General features: G+C 37.8%; 2 protein-coding genes across 4 annotated transcripts in view; one reads left to right on the top strand and one right to left on the bottom strand.

Annotated features, from left to right (window-relative positions):
* Positions 1 to 21,986, top strand: part of LOC6045583 (protein NEL) — a 165,868-nt gene that overhangs the window by 100,705 nt on the left and 43,177 nt on the right. The gene's annotated exons all lie outside the window — the stretch shown is intronic.
* On the bottom strand, positions 19,120 to 20,988 carry LOC6045582 (UDP-glucuronosyltransferase 2B15). Its single transcript, XM_001862887.2, has 3 exons — positions 20,715 to 20,988; positions 19,474 to 20,631; positions 19,120 to 19,417 (listed from the first exon to the last, which is right to left on the bottom strand). The coding sequence occupies exons 1-3, from the start codon at positions 20,834 to 20,836 to the stop codon at positions 19,138 to 19,140; spliced, it is 1,560 nt and encodes a 519-aa protein (XP_001862922.2). The 5' UTR covers positions 20,837 to 20,988; the 3' UTR covers positions 19,120 to 19,137.

Raw genomic sequence — 21,986 nt, 5'->3', positions numbered from 1 at the left:
TTTGCCCGATTCGATAGCTATGTCACGCCACGCGATGACGTTCGGTTGCAACCACCCTGGACAGGTTCTATACTTAATCTAGATTTATAGCGCACGAAACACTCCCCGTAACTTTGCGGATTCGAGTCAGACCAAGTCGGGCTAATCACTCTCCACTCTCCAAATGTCTCCCCACAACAAGACAAACTCGTCAATTAGTTGTCCTCACCCCCCGGTCCACCTCCTAATGACGAACGCATACATCAATTAGTACCGATGTAAATATCCTGAACCACACATCTCTGCATCATGCGGGGACACTGTCGTCTTGACTCCACACATAAGTGGATAAGCGACCACTAATGGCCAAACAAATCAAGATTGATGAAATGCTCGAGGCGAGCTTTCTTTTTTTGCTGAGAAACTCATACTTTGATGGGTTGTTGGGACATGGGAAATGGAATTGGAATTTCCAGGGAAAAGTGTTTGAAAGCTGACAAGCTGAACATTTTTGTAACTAATTTAAATGAACATCTGTTAAACTTAACATTTGAACTACAGATCAAAAAAGCATCTTATGTTCAAAAAGTATATTTGAACAATTGCTCTACAAAACATTAAAAAAATTTGAGATATATTTTGACACAACAGTAGACAACATTTGACAACAAATGACAACAAATGACAACAAATGACAACAAATGACAACAAATGACAACAAATGACAACAAATGACAACAAATGACAACAAATGACAACAAATGACAACAAATGACAACAAATGACAACAAATGACAACAAATGACAACAAATGACAACAAATGACAACAAATGACAACAAATGACAACAAATGACAACAAATGACAACAAATGACAACAAATGACAACAAATGACAACAAATGACAACAAATGACAACAAATGACAACAAATGACAACAAATGACAACAAATGACAACAAATGACAACAAATGACAACAAATGACAACAAATGACAACAAATGACAACAAATGACAACAAATGACAACAAATGACAACAAATGACAACAAATGACAACAAATGACAACAAATTACAAAAATTACAAAAATTACAAAAATTACAAAAATTACAAAAATTACAAAAATTACAAAAATTACAAAAATTACAAAAATTACAAAAATTACAAAAATTACAAAAATTACAAAAATTACAAAAATTACAAAAATTACAAAATTACAAAAATTACAAAAATTACAAAATTACAAAATTACAAAATTACAAAATTACAAAATTACAAAATTACAAAATTACAAAAATTACAAAATTACAAAAATTACAAAAATTACAAAATTACAAAAATTACAAAATTACAAAATTACAAAATTACAAAATTACAAAAATTACAAAAATTACAAAATTACAAAAATTACAAAAATTACAAAAATTACAAAAATTACAAAAATTACAAAAATTACAAAAATTACAAAATTACAAAATTACAAAATTACAAAATTACAAAAATTACAAAATTACAAAATTACAAAATTACAAAATTACAAAATTACAAAATTACAAAAATTACAAAATTACAAAATTACAAAAATTACAAAATTACAAAAATTACAAAAATTACAAAATTACAAAATTACAAAAATTACAAAAATACAAAATTACAAAAATTACAAAAATTACAAAATTACAAAAATTACAAAATTACAAAATTACAAAAATTACAAAATTACAAAATTACAAAATTACAAAATTACAAAATTACAAAATTACAAAATTACAAAAATTACAAAAATTACTAAAATTACAAAAATTACAAAATTACAAAATTACAAAATTACAAAATTACAAAAATTACAAAATTACAAAATTACAAAATTACAAAAATTACAAAATTACAAAATTACAAAATTACAAAATTACAAAATTACAAAATTACAAAATTACAAAAATTACAAAAATTACAAAAATTACAAAAATTACAAAAATTACAAAAATTACAAAAATTACAAAAATTACAAAAATTACAAAAATTACAAAAATTACAAAAATTACAAAAAATACAAAACTTACCAAAGTACAAAAAAATACAGAAATTTAAAAAAAATACAGAAATTACAAAAAGTACAAAAAAAACAGAAATTACTAAAATAACATAAATAACTAAGATGACAAAAATGAATTGCTGTTGAACTACTGTTCAACAAACCAGTAATTCACTGTTCAACAAAACTGTTGAACAGCCGTTCAACAGAACAGTTGAACTACAGTTCAAATAGACAGTTGAACAACTGTTCAATCAAACAGATAAACTGCTGTTATGTTGTTCAAAAGAACAGTTGAGTTCGCTGTTCAACAGAACAGTTGAACAACCGTTCAATAAAAAAGTTGAACAATAGTTTAACAGACCAGTTTAATAATAGTTCATTAATTCAGTTCAACAACAGTTCAATCAAACATTTAAACAACTGTTCTGTTGCTCAAATGAAGAGTTGAGCTTAAGTCCAACAAAGCAGTTGAATTATCAATTGTTGACCAAGACAGTTGAACTACAGTTCAATAGAAACAGTAGAATAACCGTTCAACAGAACATTGTAACTTTTGTTTAACAGAATAGTTGAAATACGGTTTAGCAAAGCAATACTACTATAATTTACAAAACTTTTAGACTAGCAGTTTAAAAGAACATTTGAACAACTATCAATCAACACAGTTTAACGAAAATGTATAAAATCTTCTAAACAAATAGTCAAACTCTTTTTAAAGTAGACATTGTATAATACTGACCACTATTCCATCAAACAAGTGATTTGTATTTTCCCTCAACAATAATCCGGAAAAAAATCCGCCAGCTAATCGACTCCCCTCCGTCAAAGTCAATCTCATCTGCCGACTTTGGCATGCCAGCAAATGCCCTCATCCTAATCCAAGCGCAGGCCCTTCCCAGCCTGACCACCCCAGGAGGACATGGAAATGCCAATATCTGCACAGACAGACAAAAACGTGCCGCGACCAATTCCCACACGGACAATTTGACAAATTAGTCGCGTTCTCCCGCCGCGAGGCGGGGAGCTGGACTCATTCATCATTCCGATCAGGATCGTTCCCCCGCGGGAGTCGTCGGCACTGGCCGCGCCACATTTCACACGCCTTATTTTTTTCGGGAGAAGCAACTCTTGAAGGTCAGACCCTCCTTCCCCGGAACCACGTGGCGTTAATGATTGACATTCGCGGACCACGTGGGGGTGGGAGGGGGAACCTCATCAGGACATTGTCTAGACATGGTCCCGGGCACGCTGCGGTCTAGACCGTATCCCGGAACAGACACACTATCAACGTGGCGTGGTTATTGTTTACCCGCCAGCAGTGTCATCGCTATGAGAATCACTTAGTCGAGGCCCCTCCTCCGCTGCTGCTGTCCTTGTGGAATGTTGGTGGGGCGGGAATGTTGTTTTGGGGAAGGGGAGGGCGGCCTTCCGGCTACGGGAGAGATGGGGGTGGTATCACATTTCACGGTGGATTCGGAGGGGTGTGAGATGAAATGGGTAGCGTTTGATTAAAATTGATGAGTCGTGGTTGAAAATGCTGAATATTAAATTTGACGAAATGACACGTAATCAATATCGTGAATATTGCGATTTCAATGCAAATCGATTAAAATTTATAAAAAGAACTGTCAATAAACATACCGTCATCACGGATGACATTGGGTCTGCAGAGATGAGATTAGGTCATACAAATTTATGCATTTTTATATGACCCAATCTCACCACACTAGACTCAATGTAACCCCTGATAATTCTTAAAAAAAAGGTTTTGCAGATCTTCATAGTTTTAGACTCGTCTGAAAGGTCTTTCGAATACACATCCAACGATAGGTCGGATGATTGACCTGGACATATAGTTTTCAATCAGATTATTGAGATCCAGGTTCAAAAAGTACATAAATATCACTTAAGTGGTTATAACTTGAGAAATGGTTTTCAGGTACTCACAATTTCAGACTTGTTTGAAAGGTCTTTCGAATACCTAGTTAAATGAAAACCAACTTCGAAAAAGTTTATAAATATCACTTAAGTGATCATAAATCAAGGCAGGGTTGCCAGATCTTCAAAATTTTACACTCGCTTGGAAGGTTTTTTGATAACCCATGCAAGAAAAGGTTGGATATTTGATCTGGACATAATTTTCATACAGATATGTGAGATCCGGTTTCAAAAAAAATACATGAACATTACTTAAGTGGTCATAACACGAGGCAGGGTTGCAAGATAATCAAAATTTTAGACTCGTTTTGAAGAGCTTTCGTTTTCTTATTCAACTGTTTGTTATATTATGCTGATATCAGTTTCGATTTCTGGCAATTTTTCTAGTTTCCAGTTACATGTAAAAATACATTTAAATTGTTTATACATGAATTTTGAACCTTTTATCGAAACAATTAAATAGCGATGTATGGGACAAAAAAAAATGGTTTAAATCGGTTTAGCCTGTGCTAAGAAAACTCAGTGACATTATTGGTACACACATAAACACACAGACAGACAGTCATTTGTCCAGTTCTCGCTTCTAAGTCGATAGGAATACACTCAACCCCCGGTGGTTGGTCACTTTTTCGTTTGACACTTTTTTAGTTTGTACCCGGTTGGTTGGTGGAGCAGCTGTGGCTGAATGGTTACAGTGTTTGCTTTGTAAGCGAATGGTTCTGGGTTCGATTCCCATCTGCTCCCATCGAGAAAGTTAAGGACATAGAAATACTTGAAATGCTGAATACGAAAAATCAAAGTCGCTGAAGGCGGGGTTCGAACCCCCGTCCTTTGGATTGGTAAGCAAAAATGCTAACCACTAGGCCATGGTGACTTGGTGAGCCTAAACTGGAATTAGGAATACTGTTACAACTAACCCACAACGCCTTTCGAGGTGTATCCTAGGGTTCTACCTCTCCTACTAACATTTAGTCCAAAACCTCCCTACAAACATCTATACCACTAAGGTGACGTAGGGGTCCTTGCGCACTTTAGATAGGTGTTTACTAACGATCCTTCATATCCCTGAGGATAGCTTGGACCCGGCCTGGACCCCCTTATGCCCTGGGTTGTATTACACACTCATCAAAAGATGAAGACATGGTATCTCCCGTGTTGGATTATTGTTCCGGATGAGGGTCTAACACAACCAGACCAAACAGAGGGATAAGCGTTGTGGAGCCTTCCGGTGGTGGGGCGTCCTCCAAATGCTAATGCTAATGCTAATGTACCCGGTTGGTTGGTCAAAGTCAAACTAAAAAGTGACGAACTGTCACTTTTTACATGGCGCTCACGCACACAATCGAAACAAACGTTTGGTAGTGTGTGTGATTTCCGTGTAAAAGGGGTGTCAACTAAAAAGTGACCCCGTTCGTTTAACAACAGGTGGTGCCAAACTATCGGGGTTTGAGTGTACACATGAAGGGTGGTCTACAAGCTTTCTGTGAAACAATTATTTTCAGAGCAGGACTACAGCCAGTGAGGAAGGCAAAAGCCATTTAAATTTGCCAAAGTAACAAGTTAAATTTCTCTGTGATAAACATTGTTCAACAAGTTGAAACACGGTGAAAAATTAGTTCCCAAAACTGTGAACAGCCGTTCATGAAAATCGGAACCACGAGTAGAGGGTGACGAGCGGGAAATCCCGGGAAAAAATTCCCGGGAAATCGACCATTTTTGGGCCTCTCGATTCCCGGGAAATTTGGTCGAGAGTCCCGGGAAATTACTTATAAATATCGAAGCAAAATTTAATAAACTAATCAGAAAAACATTTGAAAAATTCGAAATGGTTTAGAACATTGGATGTTAACTTGTCGAAAATTCCAATAACTATAATTGAGAGAAGCTCAAAAAATGTGGATCTAAAAATTTATCTTAAAGCATACAAGTTATAACCCAAAAATCCGAGATTTTTTTAATTACTTTCATTTATTATTTCTAAGAGTGAAACCCCTTTACAAAAAGTTCAATTTCCATATCCTCTCTAGAGCATAGCTATCCTCATAATCTAGTTTTTTTTATAAATTCTAAGTATGTTAATTTCGCTGTTTCACGGAAATATCCTTTTTTGATGGCATTAAGTAATCTACCAGATTATATTTTGGAAAAAAAAACTCTATTAATCTGTAAAGATTGCCCTAATCTTTGTTAAGGTCCACCAATTGTGAACATTCGGGTTTTCCTGATAAATGTAAATATTTCTTCAACGAATATTTCAGTTGACCTTGAAGTGGAAAAAAACAAGTTCAAATTGTTGTTTTGAGTCGTTATATATCATATTGCAAATTATAAATTTGCTATTTTTTTACTTTACAAAATTCTAATAACAAGTTCTTGCAACAAGCTTGCGCAACTTTTGTGAAAATCACTCTGTGCGAATTTAAAATGTTCTGTTTAAATTATTTGCACTATTGGCATACTAAAAAAACTCCCGGGTCCCGGGAATTCCCGGAAAATGGTCAAATTAAACTCTCGATTCGTTACCCTCTAACCACGAGTAAGGTGATCAAATTGCATTGTCCTATTATTAAGGTACCATAAATTTAAACACATGGCTCCTGCGTCCAAATTTCATTCTCCGTGTAACAGAGTCTGAAAGTGTTTGTTTCATTTCGTATGATGTTCTGGGGTTTTTCCATAACCTTACTCCCAGCAACGAATCGATTGCAAGGCTGTTAAACTGTTGTTCCAAACCATGATACAAACAAGCAATATTGACAAACTCATCGATTACATCAGGCTTTCTATCGTTTTATATGTAATTGGAATGTTTTTTTCTTTTTAAACAAAATAACTGTAAACCGCATTGTAGCAATTATCTATGTTTTATTAATGCTTACAGTTTTTTCAACTAAAATATGAAAAGGGCATTTTTCGAATATTTGAGATGAACTTTTTAAAAATCCAGTGTGGTCAACAGATCAGCGGCAAAGCCCGTAACAAACAAACTCTAGTCCACGTCTCCATCTTTTAGTTCTGCCGATACAAAATGCTAGCACGTGGCCGACACTAAAACTGTTTATTAAGCGCCAGTTACGTAGCAACGGAGCGTTCTTTCCCCCTCTTCTGGACTGAACCATTCTAGATTCTACATCTGTTTGTGTCCTTTTTCCAGCTAAGACCGACTGACTGTGTTGAAACCGTCAACCAAAGAATTGTTGAAAGGAGACGTTTTTCCCTTCGGAATGGTTTATGGAATCATAATTATAAATATTCATTCATCGCTTGCCACTGGCGAATGACTTATGGGGGCTCCCGAAACTTCCAAAACTGGGCTAAACCTATGAACACAGTCATTTCCATATCTGCACGACGACGTAATCTTTGCATCAATCCGGAAGCAGATTTACAGCCGGCAAAATCGTAAATCAAAGTTTCGTACACCATTACCGGTGTGACCTTTTTTCCTTCTGGAAATTTGGTCAGCCCAACGAACCTCCCCGACTCCCGGAGTGTGGCGTTCACACGGCAGGACTTCCTTGTAACAAAAAAAAACATGTAAATCTTCACTGCAAGTGCATCTCGCATCGCTTCCAAGTACAAATTTCATTGCCATAAAGCAACAAAAAAGCGGACATTTCTTCATGGCAACAGCAGCAGTTGTAATTATGACTATAATAATAAAAAAAAACTTGCTCGACTCGTAAAATTAGACCGTGCCGCAATCTGGCTGAAGGACTTGGCCACACACCGGCGGGGTTCCTCAGAAGAGTCGCCGTCGTAATCGCAGAAAATTCCAAGCCCCTTTGCATGCTGGCGGTTGTTAAGAAAAATCGATCGGACTTTATGGTCCGGGTGGTACCTTAGGAACTCCCACACCAAACCGTTGCTTGATTGCGGACAATCCCGCTAGCAGAGACGACCTGGGCCAGGAAACCTACGCCGGAAAAGCGATAATAAAAATCGGAAATAAAATTTTCATTATCTTCCATCGTGGGACATTAGTTCGGGTTTCCCAACCGGAAATGGGATTCACGTCCTGATGGTGGACGCCGTCGCCGCCGCCACTCCGATTGCCATTGCTTGGCACCATGACGATGCACCAGGCGTAATATATCATGTGTTTGTGCGCTTGTGTGCATGTGTGTTTGTACCGTTGTAGCAAACACTGACCTAGGACATTAATTTTAAACGGCAATCAGCCAAGTCTCCGGTTGCCCTGGACTTTCGAGAAGGGGGGAAGAAGTGCAGTGTTTGGTGGTGCAAAAAAAGCGCCGCTGACGGTTGGAGTTGAACCCAAGCTGCTGGATTGTTTATGGCACGACAAGCTGCTGCACGTCATTGTTGGCCATAGGTCAAACACTTTTGTTGTTTGCTGCTTTTGGGAAAGAAGTTTTTAGTGGATTGTGTTTCTTGGGAATAGATACACAGAAAAAAAAATAATGTAAATTTGGAAGCTGTAATTTTGGAAGGTTGAATATTACCTCGTTTATGATGTAATTTTACCTCAATTTAGACTGAAAAAGTGACATTACATCAGAAAAGTGGTAAAATTACACATTTCCACCTTTTTCTGACATAAAAGATGTACCCCTTCCCAGATGTATATTACCATGATTTTTTTTTCTGTGTATGACACAAGTAATAGACTTCTGCTACCATAATGATTGTAATTTATAAATTTAAATTAAAACCTCGAATAAATGTTCCGTTTTAATTAAACATTTCTGAGTTTCACGAGATCGAATATGGAAGAGTTAAGCCTTTTTTGGTTTTGGCGCCTTTTCAAACATTAAAAACTATGGATTTTGAGAAATAGATTTAATTTAAATTTAACTCGACTAAATTGTTTTGACCGTGTAACAGCTTTGCTTAAGACACCAAATCGATCAGGTGATTTCTTCGAAATATACAGATATTCAAATATTTAAGTTCCATTTTTGAATGAGCTGCCACTATTATATGTTGATTTGCACCGGTCATATGAAGGTCCCACAAAGTTTGAGCCAAACAAATAAAAATACACAAATTCTGTCGAATTTGTAGGGAATTACTCTGAATAAAGTGCATCCAAGACTCAATTATATGAAGCCTCGATTATCCGATGTTCCACTAACTGAAAGTTTGTTTGAGACTTCGAATAACTGAATCATGATTAAAAAACATTTTTCCTTTTTTTATTTTCTCAATTTTAACATGAAATTTGAGTTTTGTCACCTTGTTTCAGTATAATTTGAATATTTGATTGCCTACTAAATTACCAAATGCCTTTTTGTTGTGTTTCATCACCGCCATTTTGACCGTCATCTTTGACTTAAAAAATAATTATCACATTAGAGTAGTTCATGGACCATACTTAAGCTCGACTTTCAAAGGTAAGACAACGATTTTTCCCTGATTCGATTATTCGAAGAATCCATTATCCAAAGTAAATTTTCCCAAGGCCTTTGGATAAGCGAGTTTGGACTGTTCACCTAAGCACATACAATGTGCTGATCGATTCAATGAAAACTATTGCTTTAATGAAAACATATCTTCTCAGAACCCCAGTTAACACATTTCACAAATCGATAAAGCCATATTATTCCATTTAACAAAACTGCCAATAACACTTGCCCGAATTTGAATTCAATCAAACAAAAGGAAACCGCTCCCCGTTCGGTCACGATTAAATCGCATAACAAAAACACCAACATCCCGGCCTCACACTTCGCAGAACAAGGATAATTGATTTATGGTTGCCATTCTTCATATCATCACTGTCACCATTAGCATTGCTCATATTAACGTCCATTTCGAAGCCGCGGCCTGCAGCAGACAACCACGTCAATTAAATGGTTCTGCAATAAACAGCTTTTTGTTTGCAGTTCTATCAGGCCATAAATCGATTAGGCAGTAAATCGTTTATGCAAAAATTGACACTGACTGCAGGCAGCGCCTGCAGTTCTGCCATAAAAATTTACAACCTGAAAGAAAAAAAAAATGGAGCAGCTTTCAGGAAGTCACATCATTTCATATTGGAAGCAGTCTGGCCACCCCCACCGCTAATAGATAGACACATTAAAAGGCAATTAAGGCGACGATCCCCCAAAGACTTCCAATCACTTATTACATACATCAACCAAACAACCGCCTGGCGCATCGTAAAACTTCATCCCCTCCACCGTGTCGTCTCGGCTATCACTTACAACGAAAACACCAACCCTTGAATGACTCAGTGGGTGGTGGTCAATCATCACCACCATCCACCTCCCCAGAACGAAACCCTTTGCCCCCATCGCGTGGCGCAACTGTCAGTAACGGCCAGCGCTCATAAATCGATCAATGGAAATGCAATGACCTCTTTTCGCGCGGTGGCGGCGGCGGCGACGGCTTCAGGACAGGCCAGGAATCCGTGCCGTGTAACCGTTTCGTCGGACCGACCGCCAGGTCTCGTTATCAGGCAGAGATTCTCATCTAATCCGTTAAACGGGTCTTCCTGCGAGAGAGAGCGCGTGAGCGTCAAACGCGTCCCGCAGCGTTATCCTAAACGGAGCAACGAGCAAAGTCTCCAGTGTTATGCTCTCGCGCGAGCATAACTCTACACAGCTGTTTGTGCGCGAGAGAGCGGGAACGACTTCGAAACGTCAAGAAGAACCGCACACCAAAGCAAGCCAGCGGTGAACATGTGACTATCGTCCTAAAAAAACGCACACAGTTTTCCCGCGAGAGAGAGCCGGTACGGTTCTCTCTCGCACGTTTTCCACGCTCTCTCGCGTGCGGGAAACTTTCCTCGCGAGAGCGAGTGTATGCAATTAAACATGCTTTTCCCGAGAGAGAGAGGGAGAGCGCAAAGTACATAAGGCACCTCGTGTTGTCCTCCCTGCTCCTACTCCTCCCCTCACCCGCAAAACATTGGTGAAATCACCTGAGACATTAGACGGGTGAGGAGCAGGGGAGGGTGTGGGGAAGGTGTTTGGTGCATGCGGTTTCTTGACAACCTCCTTGCCCCTCTCTCCCTGGGCGGTGAAGACGATGGGGTTGTTTTTATGTGTCGTCGATAACAAGCCGCAACGAGTGACGTGTGCCGGTGGTCAGCAAGGTGGACTGAACCTGTCAAACGGCAATCTTCGTATTAGTGTTCGCGCGATTGTGAATGGAGGTGTAGTAGGGAAAAGGAGAAGTGTTTAGACAGGTGGCAGTGGAATAAAAATGGGCATAGGAGATCAAGGAGAGAGAAGATATTCGTTTCAATATGATGTATTTCAGAACTATGCCCTTTATGAGAATTATTAAAAACAATTTAATATATGAAAAATGTTTGCAAAAATTTTGTATTGCATATTGAAATCGGAAATTTAATATTCAAATTAAAAAAAAAGATTTTTATTTTAAGAATAGCGAAACTATCCTATAACATTGAAGATTGATTTTATCGTTTCTTGTTAAACCACTCAAATATAAAGACACAATGAAAATAATTGAAGTTATTAAGTGTCACCCAAACAACCCTTAGTTTTCTAATGACATCAAATTCCAGTACTGCAACCCCATTTTAGTCAAATTTAAATAGTAAATTGCCTAATAAATTACAAAATGCATGTTTTTCAATATTTCATCATCGTCATTTTGGCCGCCATCTTAGATTTAAAAATTCTAAATCGTTATAGCGTAGTTTGGCTTAGTGATTCGATTATCCGATGCTTTGATTACACAGAAAAAAAAGTTTAATTTTGGAATGTTAAAAATTTGGTAGGTTTAATAGTATCTCTTTATTTGTGTAATATTACATAAAAAATGTGTAAAAATGTGAACCTGATGAATATTCATGGGTAAACTCTACCAACTCACACGAAATCGGGAAAAGTGGCCCCGACTTCTCTTCGATTTGCGTGAAACTTTGTCCTAAGGGGTAACTTTTGTCCCTGATTACGAAACCGAGGTCCGTTTTGCCTTCCTCACTGAGGTAAGGCTATAATCCTGCTCGAAAAATGAACTTTTGAAAAACAGCTCATAGACCTATATTCATGTATACCTATCGACTCAGAATCGAAAACTGAACAAATGTCTGTGTGTGTGTGTGTATGTGTGTGCGTATTCCCCTTGGTGCTCGAAATTCTTGCCAAGTTTTCTCGGCACTGGCTGATCCGATTTGAGTCAAACAAGTTGCATTCGATCCGGTTTGGTGCCCCATACTGCACTATTAAATTGTTTGAAGATCCGATTAGTAGTTCAAAAGTTACGTATAAAAAAGTGTCAGAGTTGCGAATCGGGTGCTGGAATTTTGATGCCGGATCTCACTTAGTTATATGAAAACTATGTCCGGATCTATCATCCGACCCATCGTTGGTTAGGTAATCAAAAGGCCTTTCTAATGAGTCCAAAACATTGAAGATCTGGCAACCCTGTCTCGAGATATGACCACTTAAGTGATATTTATGCACTTTTTTGAAGCCGGATCTCACTTATCTATATGAAAACTATGTCCGGATCTATCATCCGACCCATCGTTGGTTAGGTAATCAAAAGGCCTTTCTAATGAGTCCAAAACATTGAAGACCTGGCAACCCTGTCTCGAGATATGACCACTTAAGTGATATTTATGCACTTTTTTGAAGCCGGATCTCACTTATCTATATGAAAACTATGTCCGGATCTATCATCCGACCCATCGTTGGTTAGGTAATCAAAAGGCCTTTCTAATGAGTCCAAAACATTGAAGATCTGGCAACCCTGTCTCGAGATATGACCACTAAAGTGATATTTATGCACTTTTTTGAAGCCGGATCTCACTTATCTATATGAAAACTATGTCCGGATCTATCATCCGACCCATCGTTGGTTAGGTAATCAAAAGGCCTTTCTAATGAGTCCAAAACATTGAAGATCTGGCAACCCTGTCTCGAGATATGACCACTTAAGTGATATTTATGCACTATTTTGAAGCCGGATCTCACTTATCTATATGAAAACTATGTCCGGATCTATCATCCGACTCATCGTTGGTTAGGTAATCAAAAGGCCTTTCTAATGAGTCCAAAACATTGAAGACCTGGCAACCCTGTCTCGAGATATGACCACTTAAGTGATATTTATGCACTTTTTTGAAGCCGGATCTCACTTATCTATATGAAAACTATGTCCGGATCTATCATCCGACCCATCGTTGGTTAGGTAATCAAAAGGCCTTTCTAATGAGTCCAAAACATTGAAGACCTGGCAACCCTGTCTCGAGATATGACCACTTAAGTGATATTTATGCACTTTTTTGAAGCCGGATCTCACTTATCTATATGAAAACTATGTCCGGATCTATCATCCGACCCATCGTTGGTTAGGTAATGAAAAGACCTTTCCAATGAGTACAAAACATTGAAGATCTGGCAACCCTGTCTCGAGATATGACCACTAAAGTGATATTTATGCACATTTTTGAAGCCGGGTCTCACTTATCTATATGAAAACTATGTCCGGATCTATCATCCGACCCATCGTTGGTTAGGTAATCAAAAGGCCTTTCTGATGAGTCCAAAACATTGAAGATCTGGCAACCCTGTCTCGAGATATGACCACTTAAGTGATATTTATGCACTTTTTTGAAGCCGGATCTCACTTATCTATATGAAAACTATGTCCGGATCTATCATCCGACCCATCGTTGGTTAGGTAATCAAAAGGCCTTTCTAATGAGTCCAAAACATTGAAGACCTGGCAACCCTGTCTCGAGATATGACCACTTAAGTGATATTTATGCACATTTTTGAAGCCGGATCTCACTTATCTATATGAAAACTATGTCCGGATCTATCATCCGACCCATCGTTGGTTAGGTAATCAAAAGGCCTTTCTAATGAGTCCAAAACATTGAAGACCTGGCAACCCTGTCTCGAGATATGACCACTTAAGTGATATTTATGCACTTTTTTGAAGCCGGATCTCACTTATCTATATGAAAACTATGTCCGGATCTATCATCCGACCCATCGTTGGTTAGGTAATGAAAAGACCTTTCCAATGAGTACAAAACATTGAAGATCTGGCAACCCTGTCTCGAGATATGACCACTAAAGTGATATTTATGCACATTTTTGAAGCCGGATCTCACTTATCTATATGAAAACTATGTCCGGATCTATCATCCGACCCATCGTTGGTTAGGTAATCAAAAGGCCTTTCTAATGAGTCCAAAACATTGAAGATCTGGCAACCCTGTCTCGAGATATGACCACTTAAGTGATATTTATGCACTTTTTTGAAGCCGGATCTCACTTATCTATATGAAAACTATGTCCGGATCTATCATCCGACCCATCGTTGGTTAGGTAATCAAAAGGCCTTTCTAATGAGTCCAAAACATTGAAGACTTGGCAACCCTGTCTCGAGATATGACCACTTAAGTGATATTTATGCACTTTTTTGAAGCCGGATCTCACTTATCTATATGAAAACTATGTCCGGATCTATCAACCGACCCATCGTTGGTTAGGTAATCAAAAGGCCTTTCTAATGAGTCCAAAACATTGAAGACTTGGCAACCCTGTCTCGAGATATGACCACTTAAGTGATATTTATGCACTTTTTTGAAGCCGGATCTCACTTATCTATATGAAAACTATGTCCGGATCTATCATCCGACCCATCGTTGGTTAGGTAATGAAAAGACCTTTCCAATGAGTACAAAACATTGAAGATCTGGCAACCCTGTCTCGAGATATGACCACTAAAGTGATATTTATGCACATTTTTGAAGCCGGATCTCACTTATCTATATGAAAACTATGTCCGGATCTATCATCCGACCCATCGTTGGTTAGGTAATCAAAGGCCTTTCTAATGAGTCCAAAACATTGAAGATCTGGCAACCCTGTCTCGAGATATGACCACTTAAGTGATATTTATGCACTTTTTTGAAGCCGGATCTCACTTATCTATATGAAAACTATGTCCGGATCTATCATCCGACCCATCGTTGGTTAGGTAATGAAAAGACCTTTCCAATGAGTCCAAAACATTGAAGACCTGGCAACCCTGTCTTGCGATATGACCACTTAAGTGATATTTATGTACTTTTTTTTAATGCCTAAGCTATGTCCGGATCCATCATCCAACCCATCGTTGGTTAGGAAATGAGTCTTTCCCATGAGTCCAACACATTGAAGGTCTGGCTACGCTCAGTCTCAAGTTATGACCGCATAAGTAACATTTATGATTTTTTTTTTTGAAATAGATGGAATTTGTGTCCAAACCCATCATATCACCAAATGTTGGTAAAAAGTGAGGAAGGCACCAACCACATAGGTGGATTAAGTTAGTTTTTTGATATCTCGTGACGGAGGGGCGGTACGACCCCTTCCATTTTTGAACATGCGAAAAAAGAGGTGTTTTTCAACAACTTGCAGCCTGAAACGGTGATGAGATAGAAATTTGGTGTCAAAGGGACTTTTATGTAAAATTAGACGCCCGATTTGATGGCGTACTCAGAATTCCGAATAAACGTATTTTTCATCGAAAAAAACTCTAAAAAAGTTTTAAAAATTCTCCCATTTTCCGTTACTCGACTGTAAAAAATTTTGGAACATGTAATTTTATGGGAAATTTAATGTACTTTTCGAATCTACATTGTCCCAGAAGGGTAATTTTTTCATTTAGAACAAAATTTTTCATTTTAAAATTTCGTGTTTTTTCTAACTTTGCAGGGTTATTTTTTAGAGTGTAACAATGTTCTACAAAGTTGTAGAACAGACAATTACAAAAATTTTGATATATAGACATAAGGGGTTTGCTTGGAAACATCACGAGTTATCGCGATTTTACGAAAAACAAGTTTTGAAAAAGTTACGTTTTGCGTTTTTCTTTGTTTCGTCGTCCGTGTCTGTCGCGGGTGACCATGAATGGCCATGATCGATGACGACCAACTTTTTCAAAACTTTTTTTTTCGTAAAATCGCGATAACTCGTGATGTTTATAAGCAAACCCCTTATGTCTATATATCAATTTTTTTGTAATTGTCTGCTCTAAAACTTTGTAGAACATTGTTACACTCTAAAAAATAACCTTGCAAGGTTAGAAAAAACACGAAATTTTAAAATGAAAAAATTTGTTCTAAATGAAAAAAATACCCTTCTGGGACAATGTAGATTCGAAAAGTACATTAAATTTCCCATAAAATTACATGTTCCAAAATTTATTACAGTCGAGTAACGGAAAATGGGAGAATTTTTAAAACTTTTTTAGAGTTTTTTTCGATGAAAAATACGTTTATTCGGAATTCTGAGTACGCCATCAAATCGGGCGTCTAATTTTACACAAAAGTCCCTTTGACACCAAATTTCTATCTCATCACCGTTTCAGGCTGCAAATTATTGAAAAACACCTCTTTATTCACATGTTCAAAAATGGAAGGGGTCGTACCGCTCCTCCATCACGAGATATCAAAAAACGGACCTCGGTTTCGTGATCAGGGACAAAAGTTACCCCTTAGGACAAAGTTTCACGCAAATCGAAGAGGGGTCGGGGCAACTTCTGTGTGAGTTGGCGGAGAATTACCCTCATCAAAAACTGGTGAAAATTCATCATTTTCTGGGATAAAATTTATCATTTATATTGCCACAAAATCTGTCGCCATTTCCTGATGAATATTACCACCATTTTTTTTTCTGTGTATCCTACGTGAAATTGTTCAAAGGCCTTCGGATAATCGAGTCCAGACTGGTTAAAGATCAAATAAAAATTGATAATTTTTATGATATCGCTAATTGAAAAATTACCTCATATTAAATTTATTTTTCCAATATTGGCAAAGCAATATCTCAATCCATAAAGGGATCAACAATTTCAAATTATATGCTGATATTTCAGATAGCTATTTTGAATTAAAAAAAAAGATAAATCATTTGCCAAAATTTAATTTAACATGGATATCTGCCCAAAGATGCACATTTATTTAAATTTATCAAAACTACATTTTGATAGCAAATTAAATTTGAAGTTTAAGGGGATCCGGAAAAAAAACGTTTTCAAATAATATCCTGAAACCATTCGTTCGACCATAATCAAAAGAATGTTTTTGTTTTAAGTAAATTATTTTATTAAATCATAGCCATTATCTACAATTTTGATCCAGATACCAAATTTGTATGAAGAAATAGATTGTTCAAAATTACTTTCTTGTACACAAGGAATCTATGGACAAAATTTCATCAAAATAAAAATCAAAATGCGATAGTTTGAATTTTGGCTAAATGTTTCGTATAAAACAATATTTACATGAAACTTTTACAATAATATTTAAAGCATGATACCTACACACCAAACTTGCATTACTCAATTCATTTAAATTCACTGAAATTTGAACTCAACCGAAAATTTACTGAAATTTCAGCAAGGTTTGACAGCTCCATACGCATTTTAACTGAAATTCAGCGAAAAAGCTACTGAAAAATTTAGTAGCACAGTTTTCAGTTAACCTCTGAATTTGGTGTACGTGGGCTAAGTAAATAAATAAGGCTTAGAACGTCTTAGAAAAAAAATCACTATAAAAAATTACACATTTTTTTCAATTTGACTTTGCACAAAAGTCTATTTTTGAATAACAACATTCAAAAAATTACATTTTTTTTAAATCACGATTTTTGAAAAATGTTGAAAAGTTGAAATTTTCTAACATTATTTCTAAATCAAATTTGCAATCGGAAAAGTACTTTATATAAATATTGAATTTGTGCATCAGTTTCAAGATGTAGCCACTAAGATATTTAAGTTTTTTTTCGACTTTTTCACAGTTTTCAAAAAGTTGGGATTTTTGAAAATTGCCATTTTTGTAAATATGTAGTTAAAGAATCAGCCTCACTGGTTTTTTTTTGCTAAATATTTATCTTTTTTTACCTATACAAGTCATTTAGAATACCGTAGATGGGACCATCCATAAACCACGCGAACACTTTTTTGAAAATCCTGAAGACTCTGAATAGTCAAAACTGCACTATTAATTCTGAAAATGGTAAAATTAATGCTATATTTAATACAAGAAAAAGCGTGTTTCCTGCAACAAGTTTCTTGATGTAAAAAAAAAGTAATACATTTAAAAAAAGTGAGTGCTTAATGCTGAAGTTTGTGAAAATGTGAAATACATTATTTCCTAATGTAAAAAAGTGAATATATTTCGCATGCAAAGTAAACATTTGCTCATTTTCACCCAAATCAGTTATTTGAATTGAATAAATCATATAAATTCACCATGCAAGTCAAATTTATCTCGTCGTTTTTATTTTTATTGTTTGTTTTTTGATTTGCAAGTTTCGTCAAATTATCAGTTTTTGGGAACAAGGATAAATCAAATTCAAACACCATCCTGAGCACAATAAAAAGATCTATTTATTATGGATCAAACCAGATCTAAAAACAAGCCAATTCAGTTCATTTTATTTAAAGCAAATCTTATGTAAGCAAATCCAACACTTAAGTAATAAAAATCTCAAATCCAACATAATTCAAAACTAATTTCAATTAAAAAAAAACATTATCCATTCTTCAATCCACCACAACGTCCTCGTACAAAGGTTCTGGCCCCCATTCTGTCTTCCACCTTCACGAATTACATCATCCCCGAGGCCACCAGCAGAGAGGGTCGAGCCCCCACCTGATCCTGATGCCGGCTATTGGCCGTGCCCCCTTTTCTAGTATACCTGCACTGTACCACCATGCTATTGATTTTTAATCAAAAATCAAACCACCGTACATCCTGGCCTGCTCACACATGGTTCACCTCCTACGACCGTGATTTCGCTTACGGGGTGACCACCGCGCGCCGGATGATACTATTTACATTTTTCACGTGCCGTTGGTTCCATTGAGCAATTTCGTCGTCGTCGGGGAAAATGCTGAACCGAAGAGAGAGAGAGAAAATTCGAGAAAAGCGCAGATAAGGGGGATTTTCCCCGCACACAATACGGAATGGGATTTTTTGCTTGCAATAGAAAAAAAATGCGACGGGTTTGGGGGGGATTTCCCATCGGAATGATAACAGATTGTGTTTGCTTTAGGGAATTTCGGATAGAGGAGGCAGGGTGGGTGAATCTGTTGTTGCTGCAAACACAATAACGGGGAAATCACGGTGAATGAACTGAGAAAATAGCCACCGGAGATTTTGGGCCGACGACGACAGATTACATGCAGCAGGTACGACATGACTTGTCATTTGTTTGGATGTTTTGATAAGGGGGATTTAATCAAGCTTTTTCTTGCTTTTACTAGATGTGCATGTAAGCACTTTAAGTAGCATTAACAATGCGGTGAATCCCGTTGCCATTAGTCCGGCGAAGGATACCAGCAGGACATCCAGTGAATATCGTTCCAGGAAGCCGGAATTGCTCGGCATGTGGTTCCACACGTGACTGTCATTAGCATTTCTTAGTACCCATTCGATGGTCCAAATTGCCGTCTCCAGCGGGGACTCTCGCCGGTCACGGAACATTCTAGACAGTCGATTTGCATTGTTCCGGTAGCTGGAATCAAGCGGAACGCGTTACTCGGCTTACTTGCAAACGATTACCGCAATTACCTGGCATTTGTCGTGATTTCCTGAATGGCCTCCACCAATTGTTCGCTGGTAGCATCGACCAAGGACAACCTCTTGGCGACTCCCTTGTTGATCAGCTGATTCGCGTTTCCGAACTGATCGCCGTAGATTGGCATCCCGAGCATGGGAACTCCATGCCAGACGGCCTCCTGAACGCTGAGTAGTCCTCCGTGGGTTATGAACAAACTGAGCTTGGGATGAGCGAGCAGCTCACTCTGCGGGAACCATGGAGAAGTGATCACGTTTGGTGGAAGCTTCTGCGGTAGGTCGGATTCAAGCTTCCACAGGAAGGTTATCGTTGGAACGGCAGTCATAGCTTCAATGAGTTTGTTCAGGATTTGGGGATCCAACTGATCACTTCTTACGTTGGATCCAAGTGAGAAGAGGACTATCTTGTTGCGTTGATCCAGGATTTGGAGTAAGTTACTTGGTAGAGATTTTTGACGTTTTATATGGAGACCTCCTACTTGGACTATGTTGGGAGATACTGGTTCCGGTAGATCCAATATCTGGTTTGAGTTCAGAATAGCCAAAAGAGATCGCTTCTCCAGAGACGTCACTGATTCAGTTTGGTTCAGTTCCTGCTGAATTAGGCTATCCAGCTTTGGATAATAGATATAAGCTTTGAAGAAGTATTCCCAGAAGTAAAGCAGGCGATTTACGGTCTTTTGGTAGAACGTCATCGGATATTGCACGTCGTAGACTTGATTCGGTACGAATTCCGGGAATACTACGGTTCCAAGAGACGTCGTCAGCGTAGATTGTCGATTATAAGCCGATGCATAGATCAACGGTGGATAACCAAAAGTACTCAACAGTATTAGAAGGCATGGTCCGGCCAGATGATCGTGTATCACCAGATCAAATCGAAAGTCCTTCGGGTAATCCAACATACTTCGGAATCCAGCACTTTTAACAGCCCGTTGACATACGTAAAGTTCCAGATCAAAGAACGCAACGTGCACCACAAACGGATTCATCTGTCCTAACTCAACGTAGTCCTCTTCTTCCGCCGCCAATTCCTCAACAATCCCTTCCAGCTTAACCAGCTGTACTCCTCTAACAAATCCATGCTTGTACAAATTCACCACCGTCACGTTATGCCCCCGCTCCGCCAAACGTTCAAACAGCCGCTGGCTCCTGCGGACAATCGTTCAAATTAACGTCACACACGCCACCAGCCAGCGTTCTAATGACCCTGACTGGCACCAGAGCCGACTCACCAGAGGAAATGGCTCGGCGATGCGACACTGCTGATGTAGAGGATATTCTTCACGCCGGTGGCCAACTGACCGAAAAATATCACCGCCACCAGGAAAAATAACACCCGGACGACACACTCCATAATATTCCAGTGCGGAACTTTGCGACGACGGCACGGAACTACAGACCCGGCCAAAGTGCGCCACAACGTAGGGGCCCCCGCGTCCGACAGCGCGGGTTTCGGATAAATTGATTTAAATTGCTGTTGCGAGAGAGAGTGCTGACGCGATGCTTGGTGTCAGAACTCAGACTGGCTGTTTAGTGCGATAGAATGCAGCAGAGCAGGGTGAGGCGCGGAGTTTGTCAAAATGTAGCAAATTTAATAATGACAATAAAAAGCTCACATAAAAATGGGATCTCCTTCGGCTGCGAGTGTGATGGAGCTAAAAAGAGGTTTCGTAAAGTACTGAAAATCGCCAGCGAAATTACAACTATGGTGGTCCGTCCTTTAAGAACGCTTACTGTTACCTAAGGTGTCCACTAAATAAAAAAAAAAACATTTAAAGACAATAAAGTTTAGAAATTCTATAAGTAAATTTTTATTTAGCTAACTTGCGTTAAATTCTGAATATTGCCCGTTTTGCACTTTACTAGATTCTTGTGCAATTATTTTCATCACAGTCTCTATTTATCACAGTGATCAAAATAATCCTTCAGCACTCTAGTAAGGTGCAAAGTGCGCAAAACTGACAGTTCTTGAACTTGAAGAGCAGTGTGACGAAAGAATCTACAGAGCAAAAAAAAGTAGTAATCCAGCTTTGTGTAAAATGCTTGGGTGTAAAATAAATATTGCATTATTTATTGAAATTTTATGAAATATTACACCCTGACATAAGTATTATCAGTATGGCTCATATCTGCGTTTATCCTTTCCGTTTTTCATCAGTTTGATGGCCGAGTGGGCTAAGGAACCAGTCCTTACTGTTGGTGCAGGGTTTGAATCCCGTCGGTTGCATCTTGTTTTGTGTTGACAAAAATTGTGTAATATTAAGTGTCTTTTTTGACAAACGTGATGTGCATGCAATTTTGCCATCGGATTTTTTGCAAATATTTTTCAGAGTTGTTGTCTTGTTTTTTAGTTGAAAGATAAACTTTTGTTGATGCCAAGATATTTTGAAATTAATTGTGTCACGCTCCCCAGAAAACCATTCCCCAGAATGTACTAGGAGAACTATACCCTTTCTCAGCCTATTTCTATTATCGGCCTATCAGCACTTTGATCATGAATTACA

The sequence above is a fragment of the Culex quinquefasciatus genome, chromosome 2, assembly GCF_015732765.1.
Source record: "Culex quinquefasciatus strain JHB chromosome 2, VPISU_Cqui_1.0_pri_paternal, whole genome shotgun sequence".
NCBI lineage: Eukaryota > Metazoa > Arthropoda > Insecta > Diptera > Culicidae > Culex > Culex quinquefasciatus.
This window is presented reverse-complemented; position numbering and strand designations above follow the sequence as displayed.